At 41.1% G+C, this 21,746-nt stretch overlaps 1 protein-coding gene across 1 annotated transcript; it reads right to left on the bottom strand.

The window, feature by feature from the left end:
• Nucleotides 1-601: 601 nt before the first annotated feature.
• Nucleotides 602-19,122, bottom strand: UNC93A (unc-93 homolog A (C. elegans)). Its single transcript, XM_010182784.1, has 8 exons — nt 19,036-19,122; nt 16,238-16,419; nt 15,239-15,468; nt 12,079-12,213; nt 8,997-9,214; nt 7,714-7,849; nt 6,212-6,343; nt 602-867 (listed from the first exon to the last, which is right to left on the bottom strand). Exons 1-8 carry the CDS (start codon nt 19,120-19,122, stop codon nt 602-604), a joined length of 1,386 nt encoding a protein of 461 aa, XP_010181086.1.
• Nucleotides 19,123-21,746: the final 2,624 nt, after the last annotated feature.

The following is a 21,746-nucleotide window of genomic DNA, read 5'->3' as shown; positions in this document are numbered from 1 at the left end:
TGGAACAGAAGGATGACATGGGCAAAACCACACTTGTCTGCTGACCTAAGACAAGTTGCTGGACCAGGTGGTTTGCAGATTTTGTGGTGTTCAGATATGAACTGTAGATTTAGCCAGTTTATAACAGTGTTATTTGTAGCAAGTGTTAAAGAATGCAGGATAAGAACATAAATTTTTATAATTAGTGGTTCCATGAAATAAGGTGTGTTGTCTGCGATCAGATGAGCAAACTCAGTTGCTGTCATCTTCTGATGTTGCACGTGGAGTTTTCAGGTTTGATTGTGAAGCTATGGTACTACATCTGATCCACAGATACAAAAATGTGAGGACTTTAGGAGACTTGTTTACATTTATTAATTGAAAAAAAAAAGAGAAAACATTTAGTTGGTCATATATATGAAAGGATGAAGTCAGATAATCTTCCCTTATAAAGCTGAGATGTCAAAGGAGATTTTTACTCCCGAGGCATTTGTGTTATACTTGCCTTGAAATGCGTTCCCTAACTCCCTTTCTGGAGACAGTACACATTGGCACACCTTTGGAGACATGCCTGTAGGAGCCGACCAGTTTGCTTGGCTGCCATTGCTCTCATCCTCTTGGATTACATGTGTGTTTCTTGGGAGAGGGGTCCTACATTTCCTTTCTTTTTATCAGGAGGTGTCCCAGCGGAGCTCTTAGCTTCAAGGTATTCAACCACTCCATACATCGCCATAGACACCACAAGCACGGACAATAAAATGTACAGTTTGATGTAAACTTGCAATTTGGTGCTATAACCAAAGGCAATGACAAATCCCAATGATTCCCAGAGACGGTAATTGGCAAAGGCGGCCTCCTTGTGTTTCTCAAATAAAATGCTGTAGAGTCCTAAAAGGAGAGAAACGACTTGTGAAGATTAAGTCTGAGACCATTTATTTTCTGTGAAGGGGATAAATAGACCACAGTGGGGAAGATAGACCCTTCTTCACAAATGTCAGAGAAAGGAAAATACAAGCTTTGTCCTGCAATATTTTTGCACTCCCATGGATTGTTATAAATTATAACAAAAATAAATATAAATTATAGCAAAAAATATAAAATAGAGAATATCAAGGGAAAGAAAATGGGAGGAAGGAAGAAAGTATGGGTTCTATTGAAGTGATATCGCAGGAAGGTTATTTTTCAAATTATCAGTCACAGAAGGGAAGGTTCTTGCACTGACAAGTAGGGAAGAAGAGGAAATGGCCAGGAATGACCCTTGACGGTGTAGAGTCTCCATGTATAGCTATTGGTAAGGTTATACCAAGTCCTTACAGGCTTTCAAAGAATGGGCAGTTTTGTCTGGGGACTACATGGTCCATAAGGACCAAGTTGGTCTGTCAGTGAGGGGTAGAAAGGATCAAAGAACCATAGGTACCTCCCTGCTGCCATCCTTCACTTTTGTGGGGAACCTGCATGGACTCTGCATGCACTGTCTACCTGTTCTTCAAACCATTTCTTTCACCTGCCTAAGAACATGCAGAGACTGTTCACGTAAAATGTACGTCCTTTGTTTTCACCAGAACTTGGCCTCAGGGAGCCCCCAGGTGAGGCTTGCACAGAGTTGCCAATGATAGCAACAAGTGCTGTTCATACTTGCTAAGTTACAACTAGGCTCATATTTAATATACAAAGGAGATTTGCAAGTTTTTAAGTTTTCACTCTTTGGATAGGCTGGCAAAAATAATATCCTTGATGCATACAGAACCTTTGGGCAGCAACTGGAAACCTTGCTTGACATAAAGACTTAGTTGATCTGATCATCCTAACGCAAGTTGTGTTCACTGGGAAGTTCCCCCTGAGTTCAGTCGGCTGCACACCCACAAACTGGGAGTCAGGGAGGGTATCCCAGCCTCCAGGTCTGACTGGCTGGGGACACAGGGAAGAGGAGAGAGCTTGCTTTCCTTTGGGTCCTGAGCTAGCATCAATGGTGAGAAAGCAGAGGGAATTTCCACTGACTCAGCTGTGATGTACAGAGAGGGAAGGGGAGGAATATAATGAACCTTGACTCTTCTCACCCACTTCTCTAACAACACATCTGTTTGAAATGTGTATGTTCAGCCAAAAGGCAAAGAGGAGTACAAAGCTGTCTAGAAGTCTGGGTAGGCTCAGCTAACTTTAATTTTGTAAAGTAAGGGGCGATATCATCTGTATGTAAAAATTCACTGCTTCCTGATGACTGTAATGACATTTACTGAATGATTCAATTTAGACATGATGGAAAACTGGACAAGTCCATTACAAGATGAACTTAGTTCATTAAACTGCCTTAGTGTAGCATAATGTGAATTATTTGATAGTCCTTCAGAGTTTTGCCTAACAAATGAACAAGTAAAGCTGTTTATATAACTTTGCTGACATGCCCTGTGTTATCTTCTGGAAAGTGATTAGTGAGAGGAGTTCAATATAGGAAGGTTTCTGATGTGTAAAGATTATAGCTTTCAGCTGGTACCTGTTTTCCTTTCTTATTTTGAAGCATTCTTTTTTGATCAAAACGATGGGAGAATTGAGTGAGGATCTAGTCCAAACTTCAGCTATAGGAAAGGCTGACTCGGCAGGAAAGTTCTTGTTTCCAGGATGCAAATGTAGTATAAACTAGCAGTTACATAGGAACACAATGGTGTTTTTTGCCTCGTACTTAAACATTTGTCCTCATTGCTGTTGAGTGCAGTGTGATGCAAGTTGCCTGGCTGAAGCTTTAGCCAGTGCTGACTGGGTGGAGAGGTTGCTAGCTCTAAATTCTTGCAGCTTACTTCCATGGTAATTATCGTCCCTCTTTACTACTGCCTGTTTTCCTGCTCCTTCCCCTGGTACTAGTAAGCATGGGTGTATAACAGGACTGCTGGAAATAGTTTGAGTCCAGGTTTATAAACTTTCCAGACTGATTATTATCCTTTCTAAAGATGCATGTCAGCACGGAAAGAACTTTATTTTACTAGAATCTGTCCGATAGCTCTGTGCTACACATTTGTTATGGCCCAAGTGCAGTTATTGCCAGGGAGGTAATAATAGCGTCTGTGTTCAAGTTAGATGAGAGAGGGCACTGCACACTCTGAAATGAAGCAGCTTTCACTGGAAATAAATGAGGGTGTCCATGTGCTAACCCAAACATGTTAGGGAGCCTTTGTAAAACGAAGTGACTCGTCTACTGTGAGCCTCTAGGGGGAACTCCAGTATTGCCTATCACGGCCGGCCAAGATGAGCCTTCTGCCAGGACCATAGGGCACAATGCAACTGTATTTATTCAGTGGTTAATCTACTGAGGCCCAAGCGGCAGTCATGGAAGTTTGCCTAAGGAAGGACTGTGGACTTCAGTCCCCAGTGCTGTTTTAGAGATATCTCACCTCTTAGCCTTTGGAGCTGGGAATTTCTTTTGTGATGTATATTTGTATAAAACTGATGAAGAGAAGAAGATATTTAGTCCTAAATGAGCATGTCAAACTGAAGATCCTGCTCTGGGTTGTAGCAGTATGGAGCAATGACACTGCACCTCTCTGTTAAGGTTTCATGTCATCACCTGATGTTTCAGTGACAAAGCAAACTCTATAATTTTATGACTTGAAGCTATGGAACAGATGAAGAAGGTACAGACAAAAAAAAGATACTGTGCAAGCATAAGGAACATTTTTTTCCCAGTTAACACAAACAAAATTTTCACAAGTATCCTGCAGGAATCTGGGAATGGAGATGACCTGCTGCACTGTTGTAACAGAGGTCAGTCTTGTCACAGCACTGCAGACCTCTCTTGCTATCAAGTAAGCCCAAAACTTTGCCTATGCCTCATGCAGGGGTTGGGAACTGCAGCCGCATCCCAGCCTCCTTCTCTGACACTTAGGTTCTCTGTACTTATCCCTTTTCCTAATGAGGGTACCAGGTGGTTCTACATCAGGCATACAAGTGCCTTACTAAGGAGATATCTTTCTCAATGACAGGGACAAGTGACACTAACTGAAACATAGGAAGTTCCCTCTGAATATCAGGAGACACTTAATCTACTGCAAAGGTGACTGAACACTGGCACAGGTTGCCCAGAGAGGGTGTGGAGCCTCCCACCCTGGAGATATTCAAAATCTGACTGGGCATGGCCGTAGGTTACTGGCTTTGAGTGGTTCTACTTGAGCAGGGAGGTTGGGCTAGGTGACCTTCAGAGGTCCCTTTCAACCTCAACCCTGCTGTGATTCTGAAAGAAGCCAAGTGTCTGAGAACAAGGCTTTCTGGAAAAGAGAGAAGCAGGATAAAGGGCAGGTCCTTTATCCCAGTGAGAGATATGGCTAAGATATGGCTCTCAGGACTGTTGAGAAGGAGTCTGATGAACATTCAGGAAGGCTGTGGCCAGAGACGCAGGAAATGAATGAACAGCTTTACTTCAGAGAGAGCACATCTTCACTGATGTTGTCCTTCTGTGAACCTGAATAGTGGGAGCACTGATTTAAAATTATACCAAAGGCACAAGGCTGTGAGTTGGGATGAGAGAAGATGAGAGGGTGTCGCTTGATGTATATACTAGCTCTCCTTTAAGGCATATGAGCTGGAGCTGCTGGAGGGGCAGAGAAGTCTGGCTGGTCACTTACTTGTGTATAGAGAGGGGACTACACATGCTGGAAAGGAGATCGCTGTTAGTGGTGTTTTCCCTTTGGCTCTCCAGGAGGAACATGGCAATTTATATAGTGCATGTAATAATCTAAGCTACTGAAGCAACCAGGGGGACCAGAGGGGGGGGAAGCCAAGGCACATAACCTGATGTGGGTCAATATGAGCTAGTTCTGTAATACGCATATGCAGATGTCATCTGCCAAATATGGATTTGAGATAGAGGAAAACAATATTCATGAAATAAGAGGCAAAATATGGGAGCAGATGGGAAAGCATGTAACTGTCTCGCTGATACAGGCTATGACATCGATTTAAAAAGAGTGTGACTGACAGTGATTAGCAGACTTTACTTCAAGTCATCACAGACTATATCTCTTTCTTGCCCTCTCCAGCACTTGAGTCTGTCTTTAGTCTCTGCAAGAGAACTTCCTCTAGTTTTGATTGAGGGATAAATTTAAATAATCACTTAAGGAAGTTGGTTTGTATCAGCTCATTATCTGAATTGTCAGTACCTAATAATTGCACTGTATCACAAAGCAGTAGAATATAAAAAATTATAAAAACAACCATAATGCATCAAATAAGAAGTGCAGTGGTACACTTGCAGTAACAGACTCCTAGGATAAGAGTGTAAGAAATGGGGCAAGTATACAGTGATCTTTCCCCTCCAATGTCCTCCTGACTCTGGCAATCAAAGACATAGTGACTTCTCAGTTCAAGATTTCCTCTAGGCCACCAGGCTTTAATAGTCCCCAAGAACATTTTCCCATGAAGCTATGTAATTCCAGCTTAAAAACATTTACATTTTTGACAATGAGTTCCATACATTGATTATGCATTGTGTGAAAAAAAGCAGTTCTTTTGATTTCTATAAAGCCTGCTGCCTGATAACTTTAGAACAAGGTGCCACTACTTCTGTTACTAAGAGAAACAGTGAATTTCTAATCAGCTTTTCCATACTATTAATGATCTTACTGACTGCTTACCTTACTTATCTCTTGTCCAGTCTAAAGTGTTCTAGTTTGTTAGTCTTCCTTCAAGTGGAAGTCTCCCATGACTCTGCTCCTTTTTATTGCCTTCTTATACCTTATCACATTTGATTGTGATTTTTGAAATGGAGCAAATTTGAACTGCATGGATTTACTTGGTTGCGTAACGTTGCTCTCTGTGGTTTTCTCCTTCAATTTTTTTCTAATAAATCCTAACAGCCGATTTGCTTCTTCTTTTGTTGCTGAGCTTTGAGTTGATTTTTGTATCCAGAGGGCTCTTTATTGCAAAAGACAGACTAAATGTATCATTCTTCTGAATTTTCTAATTATCTTTGAAATACTTATACTCCTCCAGAATATTTATTCTGAATATCTGTTATCTTCTTCTACAGTGTTCTTCTCTCTTAATCTTGGAGAAATTTGTTTAATGAATATTTTACTTTCTTATTCCCAACTTGTTCGTACTTCTTTGACTTTCCAATGAGCTAACATATTTAGTTTAGAAGCTGCCTTAAACCCATTATCATTTTTATGCACGTGTTGTTTTATAAATACAAACATGCAGATTTTTCTATCTCAAGAGAATTAATTTCATTGTCACCAGGACTTACCATTAGTTTGTGTCTGCCAAATGGCATCAGATAGGCCCCAAAGTGCAGGGAATACAAAAAACACAGCAAGCTGCTTAGGATGAGGTTTCCAGAGCAGTAGTGCTATTATACAGGCGGTGTTTGTAACTGTGGCTGTTGATTTAAAAAGAAAGAAGAGAAATATATTTGCTATTACAAGAAGGACAGATAGTAGGAGATAACACTTTCAAATTCTTCCCCCAACTAGAGCATAACGGAGTCTTAAAATCTTCCTGATTCACTGAGGTTTGCACTGACTGAGTTGAAGGGGGAGGATCAACCCTTCTGCTCTCCTTGCCTAGTCCTTAAACACTGGTTTCCCTTCAAGGAAAAGATCTTCTAGAAGGTCTGGTGACTTTTTGTCTTTCTTTTTAAAAGCAGAATGTAAATGAGTCACTGATTCTTCTCTTCACAGGAACATCTTTATAGACTGAGTACAAAGACCATTAAGCAGAACTGAAAGGTTCAGAGGTCTTGCATTACTAATGCTATAGGGGTTTTTTATTATTATTAATGGTTTCCTTTTTAAATCCAAAATTATTTTCATAGAGTGAGACATACACCTAGGACAGACATGTACAGCTGAATCTCTGAACTAGTGACTATAGCATAAAAAACTCTCCTTTTTTTTTTTCTCTTTGCTCAGGTTTAAAAAGGAAGGAAGGAAATCCCTAGAATGTCTAGCTGCACATTGACTCAGTCAGTGATGTTTCAAATAATGCAGATTATTGTGTAGTGGAAGTAAGGTATCAGTACACTTCAGTATGAATACCTTAGTGGATATAGGGACACAGATTAAGTATTTATTGGTATTTTTCTGCCTCCATTACTCTATTACTCATTGGAACAGTGAGAAGATGTTCATAAATATACAAAACTTTTCTCATCCCAACCTGAAAATTACTGACCCATACAGAGGCCCTCCAGTTATTCTGGCCTGACACACTGGCATAGGACTCTTTCTTTTATTTTTCTCCCTGTAGAGCAAGTAGTGAAAAGGACATCAGGCCAACCTTTAAAAATTTTCCTGAAATTCCTAGACTGGTTGCTTAAATCCAGGTTCACCATCCCCTGAGACTCAAATCAATAGTGTATCTCATGAGGTTCGCAGTTGCTTTTACTCCATAAGGGCGAGGTGTTTTCACCCCAATGGAGAAATCTTTCTCAGGTGTAGTGTAGGCCTCAGCATCTGTGTTGTAAGATCATTTACCACTGGCTGTATTTTTACTGTGAAGCATCAAAGCTGTGGGGCACTTTATGAGCAGGCAGTGCCCTCAAAAGCAGAGTGAACTACACCACCAGCAAAGGGATGTTAAGTTAACTGTGATGCCTTTCTTCTCATGAATAAAGTTTGACTCCAGACTAACTTTGGTTTTAATTGATAGCTGACAGCGAGCTCTTCCTTTGTAGTGCATGCAAAGTGGGGAACACTGGATTTGATATATTACATGAGGAGAGCAGTCCCTCAAGTGACCTTTACATACCCAATGCAAATAGAAGTTTTCTACCCGTGAACTGAGAGATCTTTCCAAAGAGCAGAGAGCAGAGGGAATTTACAGCTGCAAAGCAGATCATCACGTAACCAACATAATGTATCCCCAGAGCACAGGTCACGTAAGCCTGGAACAGAAGAGACAGTGGTGACACGTTTTCTTCAGTGAAAATGTTCAGCTAAGGTTCAAGGGTCTTACCCTGAGTATTTGGTAAATAGCCAGCATGGATGAGATCAAAGGAGCACAGCTACAATTTGCTGACAAGTCCCTGGTATGTTGACATAGTTGGCCTTCAGCAGTGATATTTCTAACCCACTTCCCAATCAGACTGGTGCCATGCAAACAGAGCAGTAACAAGCAGGAGAAGAAACCAGAGCACTGCTCACTATGCAAATAAAACTCCTGGAAGTGGCACTGGGAATCTTCTGCCCTTCCCTTCTTAGCCCAAGAGATGAAAGTTGACAGTCACCACCGCAGTCATTACAGAGCAGCTCCCAAGAAGTGAAGAGGACCTCACCTATAAGAGTGTACAGTCAATGGAAATGGTAATGGAGTGAGTGCCCCTTTCAATCCATTCAAACACAACAGCAAATGCACTCTTCCATCTGCTTATTTGCAAGGTTTGAAAGCTTAAGTGTCAAATAAACAGCTCGGGAAGTTTGCCCCGTTTCTTTGGAGGCTTTTTCAACTAATGTCTGGAGAACACACCTGCTGTGGGTCTAGGTTCATAAAAGGACTGGAGAAGCAGAGGTGGTTTTGTCCATTGCAGTCCATCAGGATTTGGACCTGTTGCTCTAGTGACGGGGTGATGGCTTTCACCCAGCCATATTAAGAGTTTGCCCTCTTACCATAAAGGTTCTCAAAACAAAATATGTGGTAAGTGTGCTGACTTGCACTTATGCAAACTCAAGGGAAACCAGAAGGAAGGAAGATATAAAAGATTTGCAGACTTCTGGCTTGTCTCCCAGTTTGTTATTTACAACAAGCTGCAGAGTTTGAACCTGTAGCGCTCTGCTGTGGCCTCCACTGGTGAGTTAAGCTCTGCACTGTGTTCTTTTTAGGGCTGTTCCAAGGGACATATTTACTGCTGGCCTCTCCTGTTTGAAGATGTCATTCAGAGTTCATTCAAGTAGAAGTAAGCAGTAATTTAGCAAACCACAAATCGCCACTGAAAACATCTTCATTTAACAAGTAAATATTGATCAGACGCAATAGTAAGACACAAAGGCACAAAAAACAATAAGGCAGAAATAGAGTTTCATTGTTATCCACACCTTTGTGTAGTCACCAGAAAGAAATCCCTGTTCAAACCCACTGTACATTGTCAGAGGGATTAGAAGACACTGTCTTTTATCTTTAAGATGCTGGAAAGTTGCTAGGAACGTAGACCAAAAGGATGGTGCCTCTAGTATTTCTTTCTCAGTCTCTGCTTGGTCAGATTTGATCTGGTCCAGAAATATAATAATCAGCAACACAGCTAGCACACCACTAGCTGCAAAAAACAAAACAAAAAGTTCATGAAAAAATGAGGAATGCTGGAAGAATGATGGGAAGTCGCTTGCTGCTGTTATTGTTCTGACTTAGTGCTTAGCTCTCTGTGGGATATTTTGGCAGATGCCTCTGATTCCGCTGCAGTGTAAAGGCCATTTCTGTGTAAACAAGCAGGCCTGATCTACATTCACATCTTCTGCATACAGCTGTGCACCCTGCAAATCCCCTCAGCTTAACTGTGCCTGGCCTGTTGTGACAGCCACTGGGCCAGCTGCGCGGCCACAGAGGGTAATCGCTCACCCTTCCAGGGCAAGCTAGGGGTTGCGGGGACGGGGAGTTGGCCAGAAACAGCTCCCTCGGGAGCTATCAAAAGGCTTTAAATCAACACGAGAGAGGAATATTCACTTCCAGTGCCAAGGTTTTCATGGCTAGAGGGGGATCTTCCTTCAAATATATGGAAAGGAAAATAAAGGCCTAGAAGTAGAACTGCTGTCTTGAATCTCAGTATATGTTGCTCTTTTTTTTCTGGTCAGCTTGGAGCCATGCTTTGAGTACAGAATATGTGCTATTTTAGAGATGACAGTGAGCAACTCTGAGTGACCTGGAAAAGATGGAAATTACAGCTTTGAATCTATAATTTCCTAGCAGAAGCAGCATATGAAAGAATACATGGGGCAGTTAATCAGAAAAGTGATCGCGTATATATCAGTCTAGGTTTGTTGCTTGTGAAGTGAATCAATACAATTTTCTTCATGTTATCAAGAAGATAACCATGGCTCATAATACACATAAAGCAGCCAGAGATTCACAACTGATTGCTTTGTTGCAGATGCAAGGCATGATTATGTCTCCTCTCTTCCTTATGCTGACTAGAAATTCACCCATGGAAACAAGTGGAGTTCAGAGCGAGAGGAAAACCAGGCAACTTTTCCCATCCACGTTGTGTGTTTAATGTGCTCCTATGTTACAGTGTATGAGCATGCTCTTTTCTGTGAACTTTTAATGTCCAAATATATTAGCAGATTTACAGTAAATTGCCATTTATTTTTTTTTGCTTATTGTTTTGTATCTGTGTCTCCCAGAATGAAATGGTATCCTCCAGTGTCCTTGCTCTGCACTGTGGCTGTGTCGTAAACTCTTCATGACATAAGTCATTGCTGGTTCTGCCAGAGTGTTCATTAGTGCTTATGGGCTGATGGCAGGACTTATATGGGCAGGATAGCCACATTTACAGGACTAATATTCTAATGAATATGTCAAATGGATCAAAGCAATTATATGAGATAAGTAACTGCATGGCTTAGTAGTGGTTGGTATGAACATAAGTAGAAACATCCACAGTCCTCGAGAAAACTAAACAGCAAAAGACCTATCCATTATTGTCTCCACCCAAGCTGGGCAAAATATGTATTCAGCAACCAAATAGAGGAGACATTTTAAAAATGTCTGTGAATGAAATATTTAGCTATTTTGTTTCCCTCAAGGTAGGAAAAGACATATCCTTTATTAAGAGCTTAAAAGAAAAATGAAACCCTACTGACGAGGGGCCAGTAGACAGCAGGGTAGCATTCATTTTGCATGAGCAAAGCCTAAGGGAGTGCTGTATATGTTAGTCATCAAATTTAAATTTAAACTTAAACTTGTGAGCCAAACCTGCCTTTAGCAGAAAGGCATCAGCTCCAGCGCTCTCTGGAAGGGAAATGGGGGGATATTCTTTCCATTGTCTCACCAATTAGGAATGGAGGTTGGGTTGGAAGAAGGGAGGGTTTGCTGCGATGCACTTGTTCGGTGAGGGCTGACTCTGACTAGATCACATATTCTGTGTTTGAGTATATGGCACATTCTGTGTATCTGTCTCAGCACACAGAGTACATCTATGTGCAGAGACTGCAAAGATATTTTAACAGAGCTAAGGTGACGTGTTGCCTTGCCAGATACTTCCCCTTTATCCAGACAAGAACTCGTTTTGAGACAGATACTTTTTGAACTTTCCTCACTGAATGAATCTTTGCATATCTATTTTTGTCTTCCTAATGTTTGATGGCATCAGCCTTCCCTGTCTTTGATTCCTTTCTAGCCTTATGTAAGGAAGCTCTATAGCAGCTGCGGTTACTAAATGGGAGATATACCAATTTGTCTAGTGCTTCTCTTTATCTTCACCTTTCACGCTAAGGTATTCTCACAGCTGAGAATTGACTGAAGGTGTAAAATCTCAGCAGGGATCCAAAAACCTTTCCCCAAATGACTGCATGTTCTGGGAGCCGTGGTTCAGATCCACCTCTAATAACAGTGCAGTTCTTGTGCTAAAGCTGTTTTACACCTGGTAGGACACCAGCCAGTTCTGATAGGCGTCCCCCCTGATGACTAGAAGTTGGTGAGTTCAAGTAGCACAAACTGGGCTGCTCTTGGCGTCTTGGACCCCTACATGCATATATGTCTGCCAATGCCATCAGTTCACTATTGCTGATCTTGAAGATAGTGGATTTAAAACTCACCTATCTCACACATAACTGGATAAGCTACTGCAGTCCTCTAATTGGAATGTGGGCATACTTTCGATTCTAGTCTGCAGAGCAGCACTGACTTTGGGTGAAAGAGTGGGGTCACCTTACTGGGCTTTAGCTTTTTTCCAGGTGAAAAGTGCAAAGAATGTCTTGCTCCTTTAGACAAAAATTATACAGGATTGTCACAAAGCATTTGAAACTATTTAGGAAGGAGTTGTTTACAGCTCTCACATATCTAATTTCCTTTTAGCAAATTGAATCGAAGCAGAAAGCTGGAAACTTAATCTGCAGTCATTCTACATTTCACAAGTAGCAGGTTCCCCATCAGTGCTATTCATTAAAGATTGCGTGGATTACTTACCTGTGTAGATCCCTAGCAAAGTGTAGATTAAGGAGTTGGAGGGTTCTGCTGACCCAGTGGTGTTAGTGGTGTTAGTTGTACCAGTCATGCAGTCATGTGCTCCGCAACATGCCAGGTTTTCTTCTGAGATTTCCACTAATTCAGTAAGAACCAAAAGAAAGGCAGGACAGGGAAGAGATCAGATGAGTGGACACTATAAGGATGTAAGGAGAAGGGAATCCAGCACTTGGTGATTGGTCCTGGTTTCATATCCTTCCTGATTAGAGATGTTTAACTTCAGAATCCCAGTTTAACACACAAAAATTTAGTTTAACAGAAACAGTTGCTCGAGACAGAATGCTGAATTGATGGCTACATGAAATCATGGACTAAAGCCAGAGGCTGAAATCTGAATCAAAACTCATTTGCAGTATTTGACATTCCAGTGTGTGTCTGTACCTCCTAATCATAATAACCCAAATGACAGGTCACTCAATATACATCACCACTGAACTGATGGACCTCAGTTTTTACAGCCAGTGGACACTATCCCTCTCCAGGTTATTTCTGTATATGTTATAAGAAAGGAAACCACCTAGGACATATTTTTGTTTTATAAATTCAAATTACGATTACCCACTAATGCAGTCTTCGAAGAAATCAGCTTTTCCTGGCTTTATTACTTTATTACTGGCTTTATTACTCTTTGAGAACATACTTGAACAGTTTGGCAGGGTTTGGAGTAAGACCTTTGCTTTGTTCAATCCCATCAGCGTTGTGCTGGGCATGTGTCAAAGCCACACGTGTGTGTACTCACACACCCTCAGTGTCACCATGACATCGTGCCCTCTGCCTCCAGTAAAGAAAAAAATACTAACCCAAAATGTGAGACTGAATAAGCTGTGTAGTGGGGAAGGATGGTCAAAAACCATGCAATTATTTCAATGCTTTCACTGCAGAATTTGTCACTGGTCCAAGCATAATAAAGGGCAATACAGTGTACCTTGGCTGATTCCTTAAACAGGACTTGATCTGTAATTTTTCAATTAGAGTTATTCTGTAACTACTTTTAGTGTGTTTTTCCCTATTGCTTCCAATAAAAGCTGCTGTGATGTGAATCAGCTGTTTAACTAGCTTCATAAACAACTTTAGGTTCAACATCAGATAAAACTTAATATAAAGAAAATCATTACCTCATTATAGCCAGTGGCTACCACTGCACAGTTTTGAACAAACAGACCCTCAGCAAAACTACCATATGCAAAAGGTGAGTCACACAAGAAAAGTGTGGAAGCATGTAAAACAAGTTTTTTATCTGCTGTGCATCATCTGAAGATGAAGATGCATATATAATTAGTGATATGGAAGCTCCAAGGCAAGGTTTGCTCTGTTCTTCTGGAAATAAGGTTGCAGTATTGATGAGCGAGAAAGGGTGACTCTTGTAGTTTACACTGATGCCTGTCTTCTGTTGCAGTATTACCTCACGGTGTAGCTTGCTTTGCTGTGTCTGGATGCAGTGATGCAGGCAATATGTCAAGTGTACGTACATGTCTGAATTTTATGCACTTTCATTCTGCAGACACATAACATATCTTTCTGACGGCTCAGTGAAATTATACATTTTAAGTATATCTTTGCTGTACTGTCAGAGGAGAGGAAAAGAAGTAAGCGCCTGGAGACCCTTACCCCCCTGCAAGAAGCTCACTCTAGATTAAAGCTGAGTCTCACTGAGAAGACACAGCTGGGAAGCTGATAGTATGACTGCTCATCATTTTTGTGAAGATATGCAAGACCTTTGACTTTGAGAGCTGTTCGTCACAGCACACCACCCAGGAGGACAGCATTGTCTGAAATCCAATGTAACTGATAAAAAATAAGTGAAAATTAGAGTTTGTTTAGAACTTAGAGGAACTTCCTCAGACATAAAACTGTGAGAGGATTTACAAGATAAAGAGTATTTTAATCCTCTTATTAACATCACTTAACACGATGTGTGCTGTGAGACAGAGGAGAGTAAAATGTTTTCTGTCTGTGCAGACCCCACAGCTGCACTGCAGCCTCTGCCCTGCAAATGAAACCAGAAGAGCCATTCCCTCCTGAGATATTGTGTGGCTCAGTGATCAGGGCAGCAGCACTCGACGCAGTCCTTTAGTGTTCTGCTTTGAAGGTTTTTCATCTAGAGTTGCTTGAGTTTAAAGGAAGCATTATTCTCTGTAAGTATCACATCTTGTGACAACTAGCATGCAATAAACCCAAGGATTCAAAGATTAAAACCTGGTGCCAGCTCCCTGACATTTAGGCTTAACTGAATACCTATTTGAATACCCTCCAGAGGACATACTGTTTGACTGAGTCAGGGAAGAGAAGTAACTTCTTGCTGTTCATCGTAGCAGTGTATATGGAAAGCTCTTTCCATGTCCATCCAATTCTGACTTTGAGAGGATGGGGAACACACAGGAGACTGCAATGATAATACACTGTAGCACTTTGAATCTCCAAGGTGGTGTCCAAGTATTAACTTATCTTCACAACTGCCATTTTAAAGCTTACACCAATTACAAGCATAGGAAATGGGGGCAGCACTGTTGAGTGATTTCTTCAAGCTACATCGGCATCTCCTGTCTGAGCCTGAAATACAGCAGAGGAGCCCTGGCATGCAGACTCCTGCCATGGCCACTTCTATTTCTTCTTAACAATTCTGTAAAGCACTCATTTCCATCAAGCACCAGTGTCAGTTTGACTAACCTTGAATGCTTAACAGCAAATTAACTCAATAATATAAGCTTTACAAAAAGGCTGCCTCAGTGTTTTGCCTTTTGTTTTAATCCACTTTAAATAGAACCAGATGGGAAAGACTGTCACTGCCAGCAGCCTATCTACGCTTTACAACACAGGGGTGGAATTCAGGAGGAATTCAGTAGACATCTATTTTTGAGCAAGTTGTCTGAACTCTCTTTACAGCCGATGAAGAGTTGATAGAAAATAGACACTTCCAGAGAGCAATTTAGCCCATCTACTTCGGACATCTACCTTCAGATGAGCTAAGCCACACCTAAAGTGCATCCATTTCCACTGACTATGAAGGCGATTGATAGCTCAGCTACAAAAAACTACCTTTTAGCTATCCAGGACTAGCGGATGTTCATAGAGAGAAATACCAAGATTTTCAAATATATTTTACCTTTGTTGGAATCTTGGCTAAATATCAAGGACGAGATCAAATTTCCCCAGATGCCGGAGGACTGAAATATCAGAAAGAAGACCCCAAAGTACTGGCTGATGATGTCTTTCCCATTTTTTCCTGCTTTCTCTGCGTATGAATTGCCAGCAATGGTGAGGTAAGTGCATTTGGCAGACCAGAGTGGTGCTCCTCCTAAGCCCAGGATCACAGAGGTGGGGATTAGTGTGTACCTGCCAAAGAACACTTTATTTAGGGTAATTATCATCCATTAGCATAATAATCATTTGCCCAAAGATCCAGAGGGGAAAACAGATTTCTTCTTAGTGTGATTCAAGAAATCTACTACATGAAACCAAGAAAGGTTCCCAGTCTTAGGAAGTTTAGGATGTGCAAGCACTCACAGCTGTGTCCAGGCACTAGATCTGGGCTAGGCTGGCTAGGTCTGTGCTTGTGTGCCCTGTCCTCTTGTAACTGAGAGTTAAATTGCACCTGCGCTTCAGAAGATGGATCACAACTTTCCTCCACAGAGTTGTGTCCCCTGTCACTGGAAAGCAGAGGTAAATTGTTCATTCATCTCTGAAGGGGCAAGGCAGGAGCTGGCCTTCTCCTGTCGTCTTCTGCTTCCAGAGCCACTGGCTGGAAGACAGCCTTCCCTTGCAAGTCTTTTCAAAAACAGTCCTAAAAGTAATTTGGATTTTAAATGAAACTACTTTTTTCTTTTTTTTCTGAAGGGAAATCTCAGCTACACACATGAGTTGGAGAAGCAGCTTCAGGTGGGCAGATGGATATATTAATTCTGGCTTTTTTGCACATTTTCACCTCTCTGCTTCACCTGCTACTGGACTTATTTATCCATGTTTCTTGCAGGTAACACCTTTTGCATCCAGCTTCCAAATCCGAAACACAGAGGTAGAGTAGGAATTGAGAAGGAAGAGAGAACTTCTCCCTTATTGATTTTGTTCAAACACAATAGACAAGGTTAAAGTAATTAAATGGTACCAGCTAGCATAGAAGTTCCCTAAGGAGAAGGCGATGTAGCAGCACATAGAGCCTGCCATGGTCCACTTGCAGCCCAGCTTCTTGATGAGGACCGGTGGGAGGAACATTGACGATAAGATGAGTGCAGCATAGAGAACACTTAAGGATGCAACGCCCAGGCCTTCTTCTGAGTGGAGACTGCTCTGTGTGGACATAACAGCGTTTGAGACAAATATTATCACGGGCATATGTTCCTATGGTGTACAGAGAGTAGCTTCAGGCAGAAATAGAGAGATATGGAAGCTGGGACTGGGTGTTACGGTCTCCTTTTCACCAAGTAGCCTGATTATGGATTTATGGCTTTCCTCACAATGGCAGCCCATTTATGAAAAAACCAGCACAAATACCAAAAGTAGCATAATATGATACAGAACCGGGTGACAATTGCTCAGATTCAAAGCTTTGGTAAGTCAGACTTTAGATTATTTAATGTAATTCATTTGAGTTTCTTTGAAAGCCAGCTGAATGAATAACCTCTTTTTTTGGCCTTCTCTTTTCGTCTCAGGCAGGAATATCCTCAGATCTGCATTGCAAGGGCTGACTTAGCAACAGTGGAATATTCTTTGCTTTAAATCACAGGTCTGATAATTTATAAATTCTTCAGAGGCCAAGGTTCAAATATTCTAATATGCTCACAGCAGCCCTTTATAGGTGGAAGTAATTTATTCACCCACCTTTTCACATGGGAGGAATTACCTTTTACTAATCTAACTAGGTTTTCTATTTTAATGCTCAAAATAGTTCTCCTCTTGCCTTGATACTGTGAAAGTTGCAATGAGAAGATCTAGATGCTGCTTATCAACATTTTCCTGTTTGATTTCATTAAAAGCTGCTGTGATCCAATACGATTTTGGAAGAGGGAACGGATGTTGAGAGGGTAGCACTGAAGAGCGCTGGAGGAGAGTGAAGCTGCAAGCAGCTGCACCAAACACTTCCAAACCCTGTGGTGGCTGCATGGTCCAGCCATACAGGACCATGGGGGCAGCCAAGTGTCTCCCTTGGCGAGAAGCAGGCATCAGGACAGTGAGATGAGGTGAAGAGGTTCTCTGTTGAGTAGTATCAGTGTATTTGAGAATCACAACAGTTGTTTGGTAAAAAGGCAAAGAGGCTTCCTGATCACTGAGGTCCTATTCTGAAACACCACATGCCTGGTTTTGTCAGCTACAGCTTCCAAAATTTAGGAGCTAGGACTCCAAAATCATATGATTAGCTTAACTGTTACTGGTTTTTTTGAGGGTGGGTGGGTAGAATGTGGAAATAAATTATGCATATTTTTAATGCTTCTCCTGCAGGCTACAATACAATAAAATAACTTACTTTTGATTGAATCTCAGCAAGTCCTCTTTAACCACTGAGACAAAATGGTGAGAGAAGAGGGCTGTTTTGTGAATCAGCACCGTTCCTCCTGCAGTTTTAGGAAAGACTTTATGTTATACCACTTAAATTGAGCATGCACTGTTTTAGATAGTGAGGCTGACTCATGGCTTTTTGGGTTTATCACTCCACTTCTTGTTAATCTGCCCAGCTTGTAATATCTCCATCCATTTTTGGGACTGTTTTTGCAGAATGTCCCTGAGCTTGGAATTTGACAGTGTCAATGAACAGAAAATGCTTGAGGAAAGGAGAAGAGAGAGATGTACAGAGCTAACAAAGACCTTCTCCTGAAATTAGGTCAACCTCTTGTTATTGCAAACAAGTGTATCATGTTCTATCTCGAGCTCCACCTTTAAAACATACAGATTCCCACACTAGTTGGAAAATCCTTCTAGAACCCAATTTGTCCAGGTCATTCTTTAATATCCTGCCTGAACATCCTCATGGATGGCCTATGTAAATTTATTTATCATTAGACCATCAAAGGCTTCTAGTGTAAAAAGTTCCTCTTTGAGTTTATTTACTTTGAAGTATACATAGACAGTAACAGTAACCCTCAGTCTTTTAGCACAGCTATACTAAACTAGCCAGCTCTGACGGTGTCCTGTGTTCTAGTCACTCTAGAAACCATCTCTGCTACTGTGTCTTAAGATGTTAACACAAATAAAAGCCACAGCTGCCTTTGATTTGAAATAGTATTTTTTATTATTATGTTACTTCATTATTTCAGAAATCATTGCATTATTTTATACTTATATTATTTAATGGATAGGATTAGGGGTAATGGCTTTAAACCGGACAAGGGTAGATTTAGACTAGATATTAGGAAGAAATTCTTTATTGTGAGAGTGGTGAGACACTGGCACAGGTTGTCCAGGGAAGCTGTGGATGCCCTGTCCCTGGAAGTGTTCAAGGCCAGGTTGAACAGGCAGGGGGTTGGACTGAATGATGTTTAAGGTCCCTTCCAATCCAAACCATTCTATGATTCTATGATTTATTATTTTACATTGCTGTATAGTAGTAATAATAAAAGCATAGCAATTTAGAAATATTCAGAACAAACCCTTTTCAGAAATGAAGTTTGTTTTCCATTTTGTATTATATTTTTTGAGAAAAATCTCAGAGAAATTTAGTTTTCATTCGAACAGCTTTTCTAGAGCTAAAGTAGTCTGATGCAAGTATTGAAACTATTTGAGAAGTACTAGAATAAAATATCTAATAAATCTATGGATCTGAGTGATACTAACCTGCACCAAACTGAAGTTCTAACCCACCTCATAAAAATATTGTATATGCCTCCCTCACAGAAACGGGGGAAAGACTGACAGGTTTCACACAGCCAGCTCACTGATGCCCTGGAAACCAGTGGGAGATATCTCACTTACCTGTAGACTCTGAAGTCCTCCATAAGCAGTGAAGAGAAGTAAAAATCCGAAAGAAATTATTAGAACATTCTTAAGATTCCTTTCCATGTTGATTCATACAGGACAAAAGGTCAGCCGGTGTGCAGAGCTGATCCAATTATTCCAGGGGATGCTTTGAGTTGGAGAAAAACAGCTTATGTTCTGCTGGGAAAGGTCACTTCTATACTGCATTTGTAGAGGAAAGAGTTGTTAATTATTTGACAATTGGCCAGTGAACTTTACTTTTTCTGATACTGGAAACTCTGCTTACAGATTTGTTACTCATTCACCTGTTGTGACCAAGGCAGTAATGAGCATTCCCAAAGGACATCAATCAGGTTTTATTAGATAGGTATATAGGTTACTTGCAAGACTGGGACTGATTTTAGTAATGCAGCTGTACATTATATGGCTCTCTCCTATCACCAGCGCAGAAAAAAAAAAATTGCAAGCACTGAAATGACTGTCTGGCATAAAAATACACTAATTCATAAAGGGCAAAGACTAAAAGATTGTACTGAAATCTATATTAGGCCTATTGCTTAACTATGGTTACAAAAGCATACTAGGAAATGAGATCGTATTACAGTGTTGTCTGCATACACCAGCTCTATAGCTGAGCAGTGTATCAAAACAAGGTTGCTGGCTCCTTGGCAAGCAGGAAGGTCTTCATTTGTGATGAACCCTGTTCCTTTGGTGTTTCAAATTTACCAATCATACTCATGAAAGTATTTTTCCCATCTTTCTCATCAACTCAGAAGCCAAGAAGAAGCACGGATTGAGCAGACAGATGAAAAAGTAACTTCCTCATCCCTGCTTTGGCCTCTGGTGAAAAACAGCCTTTGTGGGATGTATTTTGCCTTGCCAGTGCTGCCTGGCCCAAGGAGTGAAAAGTTTCCCCATAGCCAGACAACCCTGCTGTGTTTTCCCCTGCTTTCCCCTATTTTCAGAGCGTGCCCTTCTGAAGTTGCATTGTCTCTGTTCATGACACATTGGCCATCTTGCAAGTCCTGACTGAGCTTTTGAATATTCCCCTTCTGAGAAAACAAAGTCCTCTCTGCCCTAAGCCCAGCAGGGTGAACAGACCCTTCCTGCAGCTGTAGCAGAGGAGGGATTTGAACTTGGGAGCAAAGTAGAATCCAAAAAAGGTCATGCCATAACCTTAACACATTCAAGTGGAGGTGGTCTGCAGGGTGTCTGTAGTGTCTAGTGGGAATGCACAGCCAAGACTTGGTCTAAATCCCACTAGGTGGCACAATTTTGCTTCCCACAGGGACATTCGAGGGTGAGGGGAGGAAGCTTTTATGCATTAATCCATTTAATACATTAAAGAGGTCACAGCTAGTTTCTACTTTGGAGAAAATTCCAGTATGTGCCATTTCATTTTCTTCTTTTGTTTTATAATCTTCTTGAATGAAATAATGCAGAAAACATAATCTTTTAATTCTCTATTGTTAATGGCACTTCTATATTGCGAGTATGGACAGTGAAATACTGGCTTTTTAGTACAGACTACTATGATCAGCATGCGAACACTTTTGATTAGATCACAATGCTACTCTTGTTTTGCAGAGTTTGTAATCCTCTGCAAGGCTTATAAACCAACTTGGTGGTACTTCGGCCTGGTGATTCCTGATCTTTTTAGGTTTATTGACCCTTGCAATTTTCTAGTACAGCTGATGATAACGTGCCTATTTCTGTTTTGGAATCCTTAGAAATAGTCTGCAAAATTCTAGGGGTTAGAGGCCATAGGTTGAAAACCACTTAAAAAAATTAATGGGAAGTGTAAGAATAATGCTTATCCTAACCAAAAGTCTAACTATCACCTGCTTGGGCGCAAGCAAGAACCAAGGATAGTGCAAAGCGCACTCAGTTCTAAAAGCCTTTATTTTAGTGCTCTTTCTTGGCATTAGCAGTAATAACAACACAGCTTTTTAAAAAAGTCAACATTAACTGGATCCTATTTTGAAATGCGGCTTTGGATAGGTTATCTGATCAGAAATTCTGCTCTAGAGGAATTCTTAACTCCTAGCTCAGTCACGTCCTCTTTTCAGAAAGCGTACAGGGTGTGGTGGCTTTTTTGTGGAGGTTTTTTTTTCTCTCCTTTTGACTGATCAAAGACATTTCAGCCTGTTCCACATCCCTCGCCCAGAGCTTTGGGTTATCCAACTATGTGGTCCTGAGCCCCTCCTTAGGAATGTGCAGAGTCTTTACCAAGGAGATCTGATAAGGTCAAGGATCTCTTCCTCTGGTACCAGGCAGCTGGGGCTCCGGCAGGCCTGCTGTGTATCACCCTTGACACCTCTTTCATTCTTGCTGCCAGGCTAAGATTAAGTGAGCCTCACAAGCTGTGCGCTGCATCTGGGGCTTAGCTTTTGCATAGGAGGTGGCAGCCGCCAAACTGAAATGCCTTGCAGAGCGAGATCACAAAAACGGGAGATAGAAGAGGCTGGTTAAATTAATAACTCCATCCCACAGCTCATCACTTTTATTGCCCTGTGTTTATTTTCTCTGTGTAAATGAGGGCAGCCTTTGCTTAAAAGATTATAGCACCAGAGGCTAATCTTTGGGGAATTTAGTGCTTTGTAATTATCATTTCCCTATTTACTCTTTACTGGTTAAATATATTGTTTAGGCAGTTATTTTAACAACAAAAAAAACCAACCCCAACACCCAGAATACTCACCATAGGA

This window comes from Mesitornis unicolor, unplaced genomic scaffold (genome assembly GCF_000695765.1).
Source record: "Mesitornis unicolor isolate BGI_N332 unplaced genomic scaffold, ASM69576v1 scaffold11874, whole genome shotgun sequence".
In the NCBI taxonomy this organism is placed as follows: Eukaryota; Metazoa; Chordata; class Aves; order Mesitornithiformes; family Mesitornithidae; genus Mesitornis; species Mesitornis unicolor.
The sequence above is the reverse complement of the archived record's forward strand: the minus strand, read 5'-3'. Positions and strand labels throughout refer to the sequence as shown.